Source organism: Myxocyprinus asiaticus, chromosome 46, assembly GCF_019703515.2.
Source record: "Myxocyprinus asiaticus isolate MX2 ecotype Aquarium Trade chromosome 46, UBuf_Myxa_2, whole genome shotgun sequence".
In the NCBI taxonomy this organism is placed as follows: Eukaryota; Metazoa; Chordata; class Actinopteri; order Cypriniformes; family Catostomidae; genus Myxocyprinus; species Myxocyprinus asiaticus.
In genome coordinates this window covers 4,035,670-4,052,417 of record NC_059389.1, presented here as the reverse complement: position 1 = coordinate 4,052,417, position 16,748 = coordinate 4,035,670, and the positions used below count along the sequence as shown (strand labels likewise).

At 37.4% G+C, this 16,748-nt stretch overlaps 2 protein-coding genes across 3 annotated transcripts; one reads left to right on the top strand and one right to left on the bottom strand.

Moving 5' to 3' along the window:
• Positions 1-812: 812 nt before the first annotated feature.
• On the top strand, positions 813-4,049 carry tmem258 (transmembrane protein 258). The gene is made up of 4 exons (XM_051689737.1): positions 813-925; positions 3,128-3,237; positions 3,535-3,663; positions 3,887-4,049. The coding sequence occupies exons 1-3, from the start codon at positions 923-925 to the stop codon at positions 3,659-3,661; spliced, it is 240 nt and encodes a 79-aa protein (XP_051545697.1). The 5' UTR covers positions 813-922; the 3' UTR covers positions 3,662-3,663; positions 3,887-4,049.
• Positions 4,050-6,059: 2,010 nt separating this feature from the next.
• LOC127436147 (transmembrane protein 138-like) lies at positions 6,060-15,879 on the bottom strand. Of its 2 annotated transcripts, none has more exons than XM_051690099.1 (5): positions 14,995-15,879; positions 11,322-11,828; positions 8,453-8,624; positions 7,447-7,522; positions 6,060-7,162 (listed from the first exon to the last, which is right to left on the bottom strand). In XM_051690099.1, exons 2-5 carry the CDS (start codon positions 11,447-11,449, stop codon positions 7,050-7,052), a joined length of 489 nt encoding a protein of 162 aa, XP_051546059.1. In that variant the 5' UTR covers positions 11,450-11,828; positions 14,995-15,879; the 3' UTR covers positions 6,060-7,049. The 2 variants fall into 2 exon arrangements, with proteins under 2 accessions (XP_051546059.1, XP_051546060.1); XM_051690100.1 differs by lacking the exon at positions 14,995-15,879 and adding an exon at positions 14,318-14,409.
• Between the last annotated feature and the right edge of the window lie 869 nt (positions 15,880-16,748).

Here is a 16,748-nt window from a genome sequence, read left to right as displayed (position 1 = left end):
ATCTATCTATTATCTGTCTGTCTATCTATCTGTCTTTCTGTCTGTCTGTGTCTATCTGTCTGACTATCTGTCTGTTTGTGTCTATCTGCCTGTCTGTCTGTCTGTCTTTCTGTCTATCTGTCTATCTGTCTGTCTATTATCTATCTGTCTATCTATTTGTCTGTCTGTGTCTATCTGTCTGTCTATCTATCTATCTATGTGTCTTTCTGTCTATCTGTCTGTCTATCTATCTATTGGTCTGTTTTTCTGTCTGTGTCTGTCTATCTATCTGTCTGTGTCTATCTGTCTGTATGTCTTTCTGTCTATCTGTGTCTGTCTGTCTATCTGTCTGTCTGTGTCTATCTGTCTGTCTATTTATGTCTGTCTATCTGTCTGTCTATTTATGTCTGTCTTTCTATCTGTCTATCTATCTGTCTGTCTATCTATCTATTATCTATCTGTCTGTCTGTCTATCTATTTGTCTGTCTGTGTCTATCTGTCTATCTATCTATCTATGTGTCTGTCTTTCTGTATCTATCTGTGTCTGTCTGTCTATCTATTATCTATCTATCTATTTGTCTGTCTTTCTGTCTGTCTGTGTCTATCTGTCTATCTATGTGTCTGTCTTTGTCTATCTTTCTGTCTTTCTATCTATCTATCTATCATCTATCTGTCTGTCTTTCTGTCTATCTATCTATTTGTCTGTCTGTCTATCTGTCTGTCTATCTATCTGTCTGTGTCTATGTATCTGTTTGTCTGTATGTCTTTCTGTCTATCTGTCTGTCTTTCTGTCTATCTGTCTGTCTGTCTATCTATCTAGCTAGCTAGAGGACTTTTATTTTGTTTTCTATTATCAGTTCCTCCTTTTCCGGTCACGCTGCACTTACGTGGCTGTTCCTGCTCTTTTCCGGTCGGACAGATTCTTCTCTCTTCCTGTCACACGATGGTAAATTCACCTGTTTATACATCCATGTATTATATTTATTAAACGTCTGAATGTCCAAATACTAATTTAGATGTCAAATAAAGTGTGTAGTAATTCGTTTTTGCCGCTCGTGTTTTGTAACGTTGTGTAAAAGCTGCAGTTTGACAGCATTAGCTGTGAGCCTCAGTTATATGATTCACTGTTTTGCACTATTCGCACAGATATTAAACTTAGACATACATTTGCATGTTGTACAAGCTTTATACAAAGTCTGTACAGATAGAAATGTTTAACTAACAGCTATATCCAGACTGCAGTTAGTTTGTATCTGCTTTGTTCGTGTCATCAGCGTTCAGTTGTACTCAGAGTTTATATATGACTTTAATATTTGTTAATATATATATATATATATATATATATATATATATATATACACACACACACACACACACACACTGTCTGGCCACAAAATAAGTTGCCGTTTGGATTTAAATAATTATCATATAGTTATGATTTGATTTTGCTTCAATTGGTCAGGTCTAGTTATGCAGTAATAAAATGAAGTCAGCTGACTACCTGAATATACTGAATGACCAGGTTATCCCATCAATGGATTTTTCTTCACTGACAGCACAGGCATATTCCAGGACAACAAAACCAAGATTCATCACGCTCAAATTGTGAAAGAGTGGTTCAGGGAGCATGAGGAATCATTTTCACACATGAATTGACCACCACAGAGTCCTGACCTTAACCCCATTGAAAGTCTTTGGGATGTGCTGGAGACTTTACAGAGTGGTTCGACTCAGTACCGTCAATACCGCCTTTAGCTCTGATTATGGTGTGCATTCATCGTGGCATTGTTTTGACTACCTTATGCAATGTCACAACATTTATTTCCGTCCAGAGTTGCATTAATGTTTGGCCGAGATCTTGTATTGATGACGGGAGAGTCGAACCACTCCATAAAGTCTTCTCCAGCACATCCCAAAGACTTTCAATGGGGTTAAGGTCAGGACTGTGTGGTGGTCAATTCATGTGTGAAAATGATTCCTCATGCTCCCTGAACCTCTCTTTCACAATTTGAGCGTGATGAATCTTGGCATTGATGTCCTGGAATATGTCCGTACCGTCAGGGAAGAAAATATCCATTGATGGGATAACCTGGTCATTCAGTACATTCAGGTAGTCAGCTGACTTCATTTTATTCCTACATAACATTGCTGAGTCTAGACCTGAACAATTGAAGCAACCCCAGATAATAACCATTATTTAAATCCAAACGGCGACTTATTTTTTGGCCAGACAGTGTATAATATTATGTCTGTATATCGGACAGGCCTATAAATCAACAGATTTTTGTCTTGTCAGTTCCAATATTTTCTGTTTTAATTTGAATTTTGACTACATATTGTGTAAATTAAATGTTTATTTGTCTTGTGTTTGTCTCGTTTAAATAAGTACTCTTGATGAAGAGAAAATAATAGCTTTTTTCAAAATCCTTAAAATGAGACCAAAATGTAGAACATTAATTCCTCCTAGAGATTTCACGCTAGATCCACCAAAATTGGTACAGACCTTCAGACTATTCTGGAATAGGGGGCTGTGTCTTTTCGTAATGATTGGACGTACAGTTTTTGCTCAGCGGACAATCAAAAATCACAAATGTAAACAAACCCACAAAAGCTTTTGATCTGCTTAAAGTCTTTATAGCGAGTCAGTCCACTGTCGGGCATGTTTGGAACGCTCTCGGAAGGTTATTTCCAGTCATGCCAGTGCAGCTCCTATCTACTTGAATGGGAAAAGACCGAAATCTCCAAAACAGTTGGTCAAGATTACGATCAAAGAACAGAGTTCAAATCAGCAATAAAATCTGACAACACTGGTATCATAAATGGTGCTTCTTTACATCACATTACGCTAAAACATGCAATTTTCCCGGCTTGTATAGCTAATGCGCCTTTGCATTCTAGAGTTGATTGACAGGTGATGTCTATCTAAAAGGTGATTGGCTCTTTTACCTGTAAGGTGGGACTTCCTTTCTATATCCATTAACTGTTGGGCGCTCTGAGCTTTTTGGTTGAGCGTTCCAATTTCTCCCATTAATTTAAATAGAAGTGGCCTGTCTCTGCTAAATAATCTCTGGCTTTAAGTTGTCTGATGTTTGATCAGTGTAGACGGGTAAATTCATGGTATTCTTTGTGCTGTATGTGTTTTGTGCAGGAGTTGGAAGCCATGACGAGATACACCAGCCCGGTGAATCCGGCGGTGTTCCCTCATCTCACTGTAGTGCTGCTGGCCATCGGCATGTTCTTCACAGCCTGGTTCTTCGTGTATCCTTCAAACGTGTTTTCCAGAGAGCTTAAACCTGTGAACTAAGTCCTTGGTATTATCTGTCCCAAAGGCGTCTCCAGTGACCATTTTTGGGGGACTACTGGGTTTCGTGACCTCACTGCATGTTCATGTTGGATCACCTGAGACGGATGCTCATACCAGGTGTAAACAGGGTCTCTCAAAGTTACATTTCTGTTTAACGAATCACAGAATTACATTTTTTAATCTCATCAGGCGTCTTGTGAAAACGTGAGCCTTAAAAGAAGTTTAGATTTGCATCTTTAACGCTTTATCAGATATGAAGTCACGTCCACAAAGTACACACGAGATGTGTACAAAGAGCTGCTCATCTCTCTGGTCGCGTCACTCTTCATGGGCTTTGGCGTTCTGTTCCTTTTACTCTGGGTCGGCATTTACATCTGAAAGTGAGTATCTACAGCATGAACTGGGTCAAAATCTCTATCAGCATTCAATCAATTTAGCTGTTTGTTTTACTGTTTCAGTAGTCTAGCTGTAAAGTTTGATAAATTGATTTTATACTCATTGAAGTTGATAGAAAGTCATTTGTTTTTAACTTATATTTGCAGTGTTGTAAATGAAACATTTGTCCTTTTAAAGCGAGTATTCATGATATCTTGTGTTTGTCAGGTTGAGGAAAAAAGAGACGGCATGTACAGCTAAACATTCCGGGTTGATCCGAGCGTTCCGAGGACGAGTGCTGGAATCTGGGGTGGAGTTTGCACTGGCAAAATGGCGGGATTGTGGGTTAATATTTCACCAATAAAATCTGTTTTTGTTAGAAAACCAAAAATGGTTCTGTGCTTTCATTTTATTGTATTATTGCGAATGCATACATTTTCCTTCCTTAGAATTATATTTTTGTTCTTTTTCTCTGGAAATGTTGAGTCCATATGGATTTATTATTATTGGAAATCGTACTAATTTTCCTTATTTTAACTTTCATCTATAATGAACCTCACTTTGAAACTGCATCTTGTCAAGCTACACGTTACCCTTTTGAAAAAGTAGTTAAATACATTGAAGCTATTTATTGGGGACCATTAATTTGATCAGAATATATCATATTAAAAAGCAGGAGTATTTTTTAAAGGAATATCCTGGGTTCAATACAAGTTAAGCTCAATCGACCGCATTTGTAGCATAATTGTAATTACCACAAAAATTAATTTAGACGTCTCTCCTTGTCTTAAAAAAAACAACTCAAATTTAGGTTACATTGAGACACTTACAATGGAAGTCAATGGGTCCAATTTTTGGAAGTTTTAAAGGCAGAAATGTGAAGCTTATAATTTTATAAAAGTACTTCTATTAATTGTTCTGTTGAAACTTTATATTGTGTATTATTTGAGATTTAAAGTTGTTTAAATCATTGTTTTAGGGTTTACGGTGTTATGTCATCATGGCAACAAAGTTGTAAAATTGGATATATCTACACAGAAAAGGTTAGAAAGTGATTTTCTCACACTAAAATCATGTAAACACAATATTGTTTTATGTCTTGTGTCTGAAACAGTGTGTATTTTAACATTAACGGATTGGCCCCATTTAATCATTGTAAGTGTCTGACTGTAGGCCCATTGAGTTCTGTTATAGAGGTCCTGACCCTCAACAATATATAACAAAACAATGAATAAAGACATAGCTAAAAAAGACCAACCTTTCCTAAAACATCTACTTCGTGAGTTCCTCATGGTTACACACACAATAAGAGGGGTGAGTTGGCTCTGTGTGCTATTTATGTCCTGTAGGCTGTTTGTGGTGCGTAAAATCCCAATCCCAACTTAATCTGAGAGATCAGAATAGAACAGTCTGTTATCGTAAACATCCCCGTCTGTCTCTAAGCTCAAGCCGTGAAATAACCTGCAACTATGAACCACTACAGTGAGAATGCACCATAATGATTCTAGAACAATTTTGATTGGAGTACCGGTAAATGTATAGTTGTTTCATGTTCAACATGCATGTGCATGTATCATGCATGAATAATAATATTCAATTTTCACTAGTTAAAATGCTAATTATTGATATCAGGAATGGAATTACTACTAGTAATAGTTGATTTCAGTAGTTACATTTGCACAAGTAAAAACATTAATTCTTGAAATCATAAATTACATAATTTAAATTCAATTTAAACTAGGAAAAGCCACAAAAAAAATGTGTATATATATATATATATATATATATAGCTTTAACTGCATTTTTACTAGTAGATTTTAAAATTATCTGCCATTCATTCCTATTTAAAACACAATTACAGATGTATCTATAATAATTTTGTACTAGTTGGAATTCCAATTTCACATATCACCTATGTACTTATTAGTAGTAAAAATTATCATTGTTGATATAATTACATTGTTAGTAGTAAAAATTTAATTCCTGATATCAACAATTTAATTATAACTAGTGAAAACCAATTTACAGATATAAAACATTTAAATTTTTACTAGTAAGAACTGCATAGTTGATATGTGAAACTGGAATTTCAACTAGTAAGAAATAAACGTTAGATATCTGTAGTTGTGCTTCGAATAGGAGTGAATGACTGATCATTTTGAAATTCTACTATAAAATACAATTACAGAAATTGAGAATTCGAGTTTGTACTAGTTAAAAATGTATTTCCACAATGACTATTTTTTTATCTAGAATTAAAGTTTTTACTATCGCAAATGTAATTACTGATATCGAAAATTAGCATTTTTACTAGTGAAAATTGAATTTGTTGATATCTATAATTCACATACTGCACGATTAAAAGTCAATTCGGCTTGCCATACAAGCATGCGCAAATCAGTCCAATGGAAGATTTTATTATAATGTCAGCAACGACACAAAATAGATGTACAATATTTGCCAGAAAAAGAAAATGATTACAGCGTACAAGTGCACAGTCGCTGTCGCAACTGCGCAGTTTATTTGCTTTCCGTAATGACTTTACAATGAGGCACTTTGTTTACGCTTTGCCGACATCCGTAAAATTTGAGTAGTTTGCTGAAAATACACATTTACAAACAAAATGTTAAAAACTTGTTGAAACATATAAAATTAAACTATAAAAACAATGGTGATTCCTCCAACCAAATCCAACTCCACTTCTCAAAAGGCAAACTGAAGTTTATGAAACCTTTCTTGGGTCGTCTGTACAATCAAACCACTGTAACTAGCCCAGATATAACAACATTGGCTCAACCAATGGTGTGAGTTTAGGGTGGAGCTACCTGCTAGACTGACCAATGGCAGATTGGGGGAGTGTAATAAACAGTCATTATTTTGCAATTTATAAGGTGCACTAGTGGCACATTTCAGCTTCAAAGTGATTGTAAAGACTTAACTTGGAAAAGCCAAGAACTTGGTCAGAAAAATAGCTACAAACGTCTGTGTATGCAAGAGAAACACATGCTGTCATCTATAAAAAGACAATACCTGTATTAAAACTGCTTGATGAGGTTTAAAGAAATTCAAATTACAGTTTTCACCTTGACATCCAATGGTCACACCAATTTCTTGTTGACCTCAACATGAGTTATTTCAGAGATGGGATTAAATCTCCATTTGCTCTTCTGCTCAGAGGCTTTTTCCTTTGCAGTTCAGCAGTTTTTTATCAGTCTTTTTTTTCCTGCTCAAAGCATGTATTTAGTTTTCTTGAAATTCCTGGTCATTATTCAAAGAATTTGAAAAACAAGTCATTTCTTTGATGTTAACTGTCGTCAGTAATGTTTTTCTTGTACCACACTGTAATATCTCCATTTTGGCTTAAGTTTCAGTAGTTTCTCACTATCTGAGCTCACTGTCTCGCTCTAGCGAACGCGTCGCGTAGCCACGGGGAATCTTCGTAAAGTCTGGGGTCTCCCAGGTACTCGGTTGTGCGTTTGTAGAAGTAGTAGTACAACACAGCAGCTGGGGATACACAAAACCAACACACAGTTATTTCGTTTTTAAAAATGATATTTATAACCAACAACTGAATACAAATATGTTGGGAATTTTACATGCTCCTATTGATCAAGCATCAAAACATTAGAAATGTCCAGTAGAGAAGATAGATAACACATTTTCTCTTATTAGAAGAGAGGTTATATATCTCTTAACATGCAGAAAGGGATTGAGAGGTTCTTGACGAGATTAAGCGTGACCTCTGTGTGAAATCCAATTCAAGGTTTGGCTGACACATGCTGGCTTACCCAGTCTATGGAAGACAAAGAGAACCTGCAAACCATCCGTCCATACGAAACGATTGGACTCCATCCACCTCAGGTTCTGACGGAAAAAAAAGCAGTACGTAAAAATGACTTCTATTATTCGGAAAATTTTTAAGGCCAAAAAATATTCTACGCAAGTACGTGAAGGCAGACGATTCGATTTTGTGCGTAGTTATGTTTCAAAATGTGTCGGACCACAATTCATAACGCAATGCAAATATGCGCTGCATTCTCAATGTTGCCACAAGGGGTGCTATAGCGAGATTAGATCGAACTGACCGCTTCAACAGTGAGTTTTCTCTTTAAAGTCAACTACTGACATGGTGAAGAAACAGTTTGAAAAGAATATTGCTGGGCAAGTTAAAGTCAAGAAGGTACTGTGGTTTGTTCCCGCCACGGTAACACAAGAACGCACGTTCAACCGGCCCACGCATATGATTAGTTGCGTAGAGTGTTTTGGCCTTAAGAACTGATCTGTACAGGATCATATTTGGACTCTATATTAACAATTTCATTTTTTTTTTTTTTTACCCAATTTGGAATTCCCAATGTGCTTTTTAAGTCCTCGTGGTCACGTAGTGATTCGCCTCAGTCCGGGTGACGGAGGGCAAATCCCAGTTGCCTCCGCGTCTGAGACCGTCAACCTGCGCATCTTATCACGTGGCTTGTTGAGTGCCACGGAGACATAGCGCGTGTAGAGGCTTCACGCTATTCTCCGCGGCATCCACGCACAACTCACCACGCGCCCCACCGAGAGCGAGAACCACATTATAGCGACCACGAGGAGGTTACCTACCCTCCCTTGCAACCGGGCCAATTTGGTTGCTTAGGAGACCTGGCTGGAGTCACTCAGCACACCCTGGGATTCGAACTAGCGAACTCCAGGGGTGATAGCCAGCGTCTTTTACCACTGAGCTACCCAGGCCCAACCCCAAATTAACAATTTTTTTTAGTTCTATATTATACATATATGTGTTTGTGTACACACCATGACCCAACAGTGAAAGCAGATGCTGAAAGTCAGGTAAAGTGCGGACAGCATGAGCAGTGCTCTGAATCGCTCCAGTAACAGGGACACCAGTCCCACCTGAAACACGTATGTGTTAAACATCATGAGAAGAATGATGATTACGTTAAACAGGATACCAATGTCCTGGATTCTGCAGAAAGAGAAAGAGCAGATGGTTAATAAAAATGTGTCTTTTTTTCCCCCAGCCTACATAACATCAGTTTACAAAGACTTACATGTTTCAATTAGGGATGTGCCAATAATTGTTTTCTAAAGTATTCGGTAATGGAGAGCGTTTACAAAACGCTTTGTTTAAAGTGGAAGAAAATGGCAACTAGCGAAATGAATGCGTTCTCAAATGAAAACGTATTAGTGTGGACGTGGCCTGAATCTATACTGTTTTGCCTGTTGTTTTTGTTCGATTGTGCGATATACTGTAGTAGTTTACTTGCTCAGTAAGGCCACATCCATACCAAAACGTTTTCGTTTGAAAAAACATAGATTTTCTCACATTAACTCATCCACACTGTAATGGACATTTTTCTCCACTTCAAACGGAGCGTTTCGAAAACACTCTACATAACCATACGTATCATACGGAGTGCAGATGGACAGACAAACATTAGTTCAGTGTATACGGCCCTCAATATGTTTTCGGGTAAAAACAGAATGTTTTCTGTTTCCTAACGCCATTGTTTTCCAAAGTAAGCGGTACTAGAGAGCATTTTCAAAAATCTGTTTTTGGTGGAGGAAAACACCATTCCGGTGTGGATGAGAGACATAAACATAGCAAAATGAATGTGCTTTCAAATTAAAACATATTAACGGGCTTTTCAGACCCAATGCGTTTTTGCTCTAATAAAAGCTAGACACAGCGCATATAACAGAACGCAAGTGTCTCAAGACGTGCTTTTAAAAGTCGACATTCTTTTTTTACCTTACACAGCATCTAAAAAGCGTGCTGTTCCTGCACTAGACGCTAAAAAAAAAAACTGGATGTGGCACAACGGTTGAAAACGCCTGTCTAGCAAAAATGTACATAGAAAAACTATGGAAAATCGCAGATGTAAACAAAGACGCGTTAGACAAGTTTTCGGTTGAAAACTTTGTTTTCCGTTTCTGACGTCATTGTTCTCCATGTGTCGTTTTCGAAAGTTTCTGTTTCTGCGGGGAAAACGTCTTTCCAGAGTGGATGAGAGAGGAAAACATAGCCAAATCAATTCTTTTTCAATCAAAAGCATATTATTATTGTGGACGTGGCATTAGAACTACAGTCTTACTTAGCCAGACTTCTGACTAACCGCATAAAGTCTGGTGAAGTCTTTTCTTAAATCGATTTTAAAATGGACTTATGTGTCTTTACTTCCTCTGTATTATTTAAACTCACCGAGCGCTAACACCTGTACACCTACTTATTCATGCAATTCTCTGATCAGCCAATCGTGTGGCAGCAGTGCAATGCATAAAATGTGATCTCAGTGATTTGGACTGTGGCATGATTGTTGGTGCCAGATGGGCTGGTTTGAGTATTTCTGTAACTGTTGATCTCCTGGGATTTTCACACACAACAGTCTCTAGAGTTTCCCCCGAATGGTGCCAAAAACAAAAAAAACATCCAATGAGCCAGTGTTGGCTTATAGATTTACGTTAAAATCGGTATTGGTCAAAAATGAATATATGTACCACCCCTGGTGTCGTGAGTTTGAATCCCAGGGCGTGCTGAGTGACTCCAGCCAGGTCTCCTAAGCAACCAAATTGGCCCGGTTGCTAGGGAGGGTAGAGTCACATGGGGTAACCTCCTCGTGGTCGCTATAATGTGGTTCTCTCTCTCAGTGGGGTGTGTGGTGAGTTGTGCGTGGTTGCTGCGGAGAATAGCGTGAAGCCTCCACATGCACTGTGTCTCCGTGGTAACGCACTCAACAAGCCACGTGATAAGATGCGCGGATTGACGTCTCAGATGCGAAGGCAACTGAGATTTGTCCTCCGCCACTTGGATTGAGGCGAGTCACTACGCCACCACGAGAACTAAGAGCGCATTGGGAATTGGGCATTCCAAATTGGGGAAAAAAATTAAAAATAATAATATTAATTTATTGGTGCATTCCTAATTACCACTGTGTATAAAATATGCTCTTTGTTTTTAAATGTCATTTAGGGTGTTTATATATATATATATATATATATATATATATATATATATATATATATATATACATACATACATACATTATACCACAATCTTACACTGGTAGGGATGGGAATCGTAAGGAATTTAACGATTCCGGTTCCAATTCCTCTTAGCAATTCTTTCAGTACTTTTGAGGAAGAATTATTTGGAAATAAGAGATGCAATTCTTATTGCAGATATAACAAATCAAAAATATATTTGATACAGTTCTTTTAAAAGGCATGTTTGCAGACTATTTAGAGGCATAAATTTCATTCAATGTATTAAGTGTTTTTGATTCACTAAAAAGAACCGGCATTCGTTTAGGGAATCGGACTACACTGGACGTGCTGCGTGTTTCCCGCTGCGGATTCATTGGGGGCAGCGCTGCCGCTGAATTGCGCAGCAGGAAACACTGTCAGAGTAATCTGGTTCACATCGGCGAAAATATGAACGTGCGAGAACCGTTAACAGAACCAAAAGTCATGAAAATCAAACAGTTACGGTATTTTTTTTTTTTTTTAATGGAACCAGTTCCGAACAAGAATTGGTTCATGTTTCCCAAACCTATAGACTGGCATAGAAAAAATGTATTTAAATAATGCCACGGCAGATTGTGTATACACTTGTCCGTCCAGAAGTAGTGATTATTTCACAGACATACAGTATATAAAAACTCACATGAACAGCACTAGCTGGATGACCGGTGCAGCCCTAAGGAGTTCACTGAAGGAGTTGACGAACAGGTCAAAGGTCAGCAGTGCTAGCTGGATCAGCAACACCAGCGAGTAGTTATTAGTCTGGAGCATTTCTGCAGCGAACTGGACCTCCTCGACCCAGACAAGAACTCACAAAGATGGGTAACTCCAGAATAAACTAGCACACAGCGGTGCCACAGCACTCCTCTATAGAACACACATCAGACAGCAAGATTATCTCGTAGTGACTATATGAAAAGCACAGGGAGGAAATTCCATCTTATTTCCTGCTTCTCCATGAAAAACAGAAAGATATCAAGGATAATTCCTGGAACTGTTGCGTAGACTGTTTGATCCAGGCGTCAGCCATGCTGGATTAAAAGAGGAGTAAACCTGAGGATCTTTAGATAAATATTAAGTGTTCTTTTGAGAGCGCAGGATTCCTCATAAGAGCGTTTCCACATATTGTAGATCTTCAGCCATGTTGCACCTGTAGGGAAGACAGAACTGTTTAAAATCAATTGATATAATGTGTCTCTGTTTGTCTGTCTATCTATCAGGGATACGTCAATATGAACATTTTTGGCTGATACCGATATATTGCCACTTATCTTATTTTGTCATCAGATCACGGTTTTACTTTGGAATTATACTTAAAACATGTACAAAGAGGTAAAAAGCTTTTTTTTCACTGTTCTAACAAGAAATAATTTTCATTGAACATGGATTGGATCTGTTGAACACATGAACTTTTTAAGAGAGTCACAGTGAAAAATAAATAGAAGATAAAAAGAAGAAATAAGTGATAACATGATGATTGATTTAAAAACAATTTCTTTTGTACTTTGTACTCACATTTTACATGTTTGTACTGTATATGACAGAACATTACAAATTCATACTATGCATATTTTGGGCAGTTCACAGAAATGTCAACCACATCATGGAAAAATAAAACGTTTTAACCAAAGGAAGAAAACCTTATTAATTAATATTTTAAAACGCAGCTTTTTTTAAGGTTTAGTAATCGCTCAAGTCCATATTGTGATTTTAATCTTAATTCAATCAATCATGCAGCATTAGTGGATATCATACTGATGTCTCAGAAGTCTGCTGGTTTCCCTCATCATGTGGCCTATAGAGAACTTTCATGTCCGTTTGTGGAGGTTAAATATTACATGTTATTAGGAGTGCCAACGCTTCTAAATATTGTGGCTATTATTATTTCTGGATCTATCTATCTATCTATCTATCTGTCTGTATGTCTATCTATCTGTCTGTATGTCTATCTATCTATCTGTCTGTCTGTCTCTCTATCTATCTGTATGTCTGTCTATCTATCATCTATCTATCTGTCTATCTATCTATCTGTCTGTCTGTCTGTCTCTATCTGTCTGTATGTCTGTCTATCTATCATCTATCTATCTATCTGTCTGTCTGTCTATCTATCTGTCTATATGTCTGTATGTCTATCTATCTGTCTATCTATCATCTATCTATGTCTGTCTGTCTGTCTCTATCTATCTATCTGTCTGTCTGTCTGTCTCTATCTATCTGTCTGTATGTCTGTCTATCTATCATCTGTCTATCTATCTGTCTGTCTATCTATCTGTCTATCTATCATCTATCTGTCTATCTATCATCTATCTATATCTGTCTGTCTATCATCTATCTATCTATCTGTCTGTCTATCTATCTGTCTATCTATCATCTATCTGTCTATCTATCATCTATCTATATCTGTCTGTCTATCATCTATCTATCTATCTGTCTGTCTATCTATCATCTATCTATCTGTCTATCTATCTGTCTGTCTGTCATTTTGAACATTCTATCTATCTATCTATATCTGTCTATCTATCTGTCTGTCTGTCTGTCTATCTATCTATCATACTGAACGTGTCTGTCTATCTATCTGTCTGTCTATCCATCTATCTGTCTGTCTATCTGTCTATTTGTTTATCTATCTGTCTATCTATCTGTCTGTCTATCTGTCATATTGAACGTTCTAACATATTGAACGTTCTATCTGTCTGTCTGTCCATCCGTCTATCATATTGAACGTTCTATCTATCTGTCTGTCTATCTATCTATCTGTCTGTCTATCTGTCATATTGAACGTTCTATCTATCTGTCTGTCTGTCTAACATATTGAACGTTCTATCTATCTGTCTGTCCATCCATCTGTCGTCATATTGATCTGTCTGTCTGTCTGTCTATCTATCTGTCTATCATATTGAATGTTCTATCTGTCTGTGTGTCTATCATATTGAACGTTCTATCTGTCTGTTCGTCCGTCTGTCTATCATATTGAACGTTCTATCTGTCTGTCTGTCTGTCTGTCATATTGAACGTTCTATCTGTCTGTCTGTCTGTCTATCATATTGAACGTTCTATCTATCTGTCTGTCTGTCTGTCTATCATATTGAACGTTCTATCTATCTGTCTGTCTGTCTGTCTATCATATTGAACGTTCTATCTATCTGTCTGTCTGTCTGTCTATCATATTGAACGTTCTATCTATCTGTCTGTCTGTCTGTCTATCATATTGAACGTTCTATCTATCTGTCTGTCTGTCTGTCTATCATATTGAACGTTCTATCTATCTGTCTGTCTGTCTGTCTATCATATTGAACGTTCTATCTATCTGTCTGTCTGTCTGTCTGTCTATCATATTAAACGTTCTATCTATCTGTCTATCTATGTATCTATCATATTGAACATTCTGTCTGTCTGTCTATCATATTGAATGTTCTATCTGTCTGTCCGTCTGTCTATCATATTGAACGTTCAATCTGTCTGTCTATCTATCTATCTGTCTGTCTATCTATCTGTCTGTCTGTCTGTCATATTGAATGTTCTATCTATCTATCTATCTGTCTGTCTGTCTGTCTGTCCATCTGTCTATCATATTGAATGTTCTATCTGTCTGTCTATCTATCTATAATATTAATCGTTCAGTTTAATCTATCTAATCACCTTTCAAGCCATCTGGAGAAAGTTTATACGGACTCTTGAGAAAGTGTGCTGTGAGTCATAGTCTTTCGCTGTGTGTTATTCAAGGTGTTATCTAGGAAGAGCAGCAGACAGAGGTTACTCAGGGGATTACAGTTTAATATCACTGAGTGCAGAGGGAGCTGAGACGTTCTTGTCCTGTCTAATCTCTGTCCACAGACTCTAAACAAAGAGATTACTGTGTAAAAACAACAGATTCTCTTATCATTTGTGACTTTCACAATAGAATAACTACAGTATGCAACAGCACTGGTGTGTTGGATGTGGGCAGGTTGTGTATAATGACAGAGAGAAAGAGATTAGTTGTTGTTTCACAGACTCAATCCAATCCAGCCCTGTATGAAATCTAAAATCTTTCAAAACTGACTATGATTAATATGCTCAACATGAGATGGTGATCAAAGATCTCTATCTATCTATTTACAATATTGAATAATCAGTCTGTCTATACATATATTATCTATCTATCAACACATTGTTAAATGAATAACAGCTTTAATCCTGAAAAGAGGGAGAATTTTTAATTCTAAAAGTCATATGAGGTGCTTGATTATTCTGATCTACAGGAGATTAAACCAGCTAACCTGCTAACTGCTAACCAAACAGACAAAGCATACACCATATTTATTAACGCGTCTTACCCGTATGAGACTGCAGTATTTTTGTCCCTGAAGTATCCTGGAATCCGTCTGAATCATAAAATCGTCCTGATTTCCCGTGATATTAAATGACCTGTTCATAACACGAGCCACAGAGCACGTGCGATGCCGCGTCTCCCATGGCAACGTCGCGAGGACTCGCTTACCGTAATGAATGAAATATAGGGGCGGGAGTGGTTCTGTCTGAATCATCAGAAGAATACACCTAAAATAATAACAATACACTATGTGACCAAAAGTATCTAGACACCTCAAATTAATGGGCACGAGCCCCAGTTAAATTTGTCTGACGAGGCAGATAACCGTATTCCGACCAGAGAAAAATTTCCCCTTACAATAGAGCGCAACCGTCTGGTTCCCGGAAGTAAAAAATCCCATTCATTTTTTCCATAGTCGAATTGATTTTTCAATAATAACTCATAAATCTTTAAAGACACACCTACCGTAAGCTTCGAGGTTGTTTGCCGATGGTATATGCTTCTGTGGAAGCCATCAGTCCGCGTTATTTCTACTTAATTATTTAAAATCACGTTTGATTGTAGAATTCCTTGTGAACAACTACATTACCCAGAATACAGCAGAGAAAGACCCACCAATCAGAGAACCGCAACCAACGAAACCCGCGAAACTGTGAGCTCTCACAGTGAATGACGTAATCCAGTCGGTCTCCCTTCACCCTTAAACTACTTATATATTTGTACATATTGGAATATTTAGCAATAAACTTAAAATATTTTATTTCCATCTGTTTTTATCAGATTACGTCATTTGCAATGCTTCATGGGATTGTAGTTCGTGCCCTCATGAAAGATGAGAAGTACACAGTGTTGTACCTTTGTCTTTTAATCCGATTTTCAAATCCTTTTTTGCTTTAAATCAAGGTTTGTACCTCGGAGTTGGTTGGTTTGGTTCATGGCTCACAACTCTTTTATGAAGGATTTTTTTTTTTTTAAGTCTATGGAAGAAATGAATGGGGAAAATATTTCCAGAACCGACACGGCTGAAAAAGTGGGCGGGCAGTGTTGCGTTCAGCCACCTGGGTTCTGGGAGTATTTTCCCCATTCATTTCTTCCATAGACATTTTATAAAATCCTTCATAACAGAGTTGTGAGCCATGAACCAAACCAACCAGCTCCGAGGAGAATTACAACATAAGCCAACAAAATAAGGCTGGACATAGAAATGCATCAACACTTCGACTACAAACTCTTCAGACATGTCTAGTAAGTTCTGTTCTTTTTTTGTGTGCAGCTGTGTTGTGTTCTGTTGCCACTATAGCTGTGGTTAACCTGTATTTAGATAAACAAAACAATCGTTTTCACTTGAACGCCCCAATGTTGTGAGGGCACTGCGTGAACTGTTGCTCTCGTGCCCTATCATGAACACGCACAGGAGATCAACGGTCAGTGAACATTTTCACTAAATAATACATTCGATTTCAGTTTGTTTCTCACCAAATCTTATCGTATACTTTCATAACAATCATGAGTCTCATGGAATAATTTATTAGACTCCTGAATTATACTTTTGTGTTCTTTTGAAGCTTGAAGAGGTGATCACCATAAACTGCCATTGTATGACATCACTAAACACAACATTTTTCACAATTTCTCCCTTTGTGTAAAGAAAAAGAAAGAAAGTCATATAGGGTTATAACAACACAAGGGTGAGTAAACAAGGACTGAATTTTTATTTTTGGGTGAACTATCCCTTTAAGTTTAACCTCTGCAGGTTCA

What these genes read in the sequence shown, in the direction of transcription:
- tmem258 (XM_051689737.1), top strand. An exon ending in TTCACAGCCTGGTTCTTCGT is followed by an intron (nt 3,238 to 3,534) that starts GTATCCTTCAAA and finishes ACGCTTTATCAG; the next exon opens with ATATGAAGTCACGTCCACAA.
- LOC127436147 (XM_051690099.1), bottom strand. Translation starts at nt 11,449, where the DNA reads ATGCTCCAGACTAATAACTACTCGCTGGTGTTGCTGATCCAGCTAGCA. An exon ending in ATCCAGCTAGTGCTGTTCAT is followed by an intron (nt 8,625 to 11,321) that starts GTGAGTTTTTAT and finishes CTCTTTCTGCAG; the next exon opens with AATCCAGGACATTGGTATCC. An exon ending in CTTTGTCTTCCATAGACTGG is followed by an intron (nt 7,163 to 7,446) that starts GTAAGCCAGCAT and finishes GTGTATCCCCAG; the next exon opens with CTGCTGTGTTGTACTACTAC.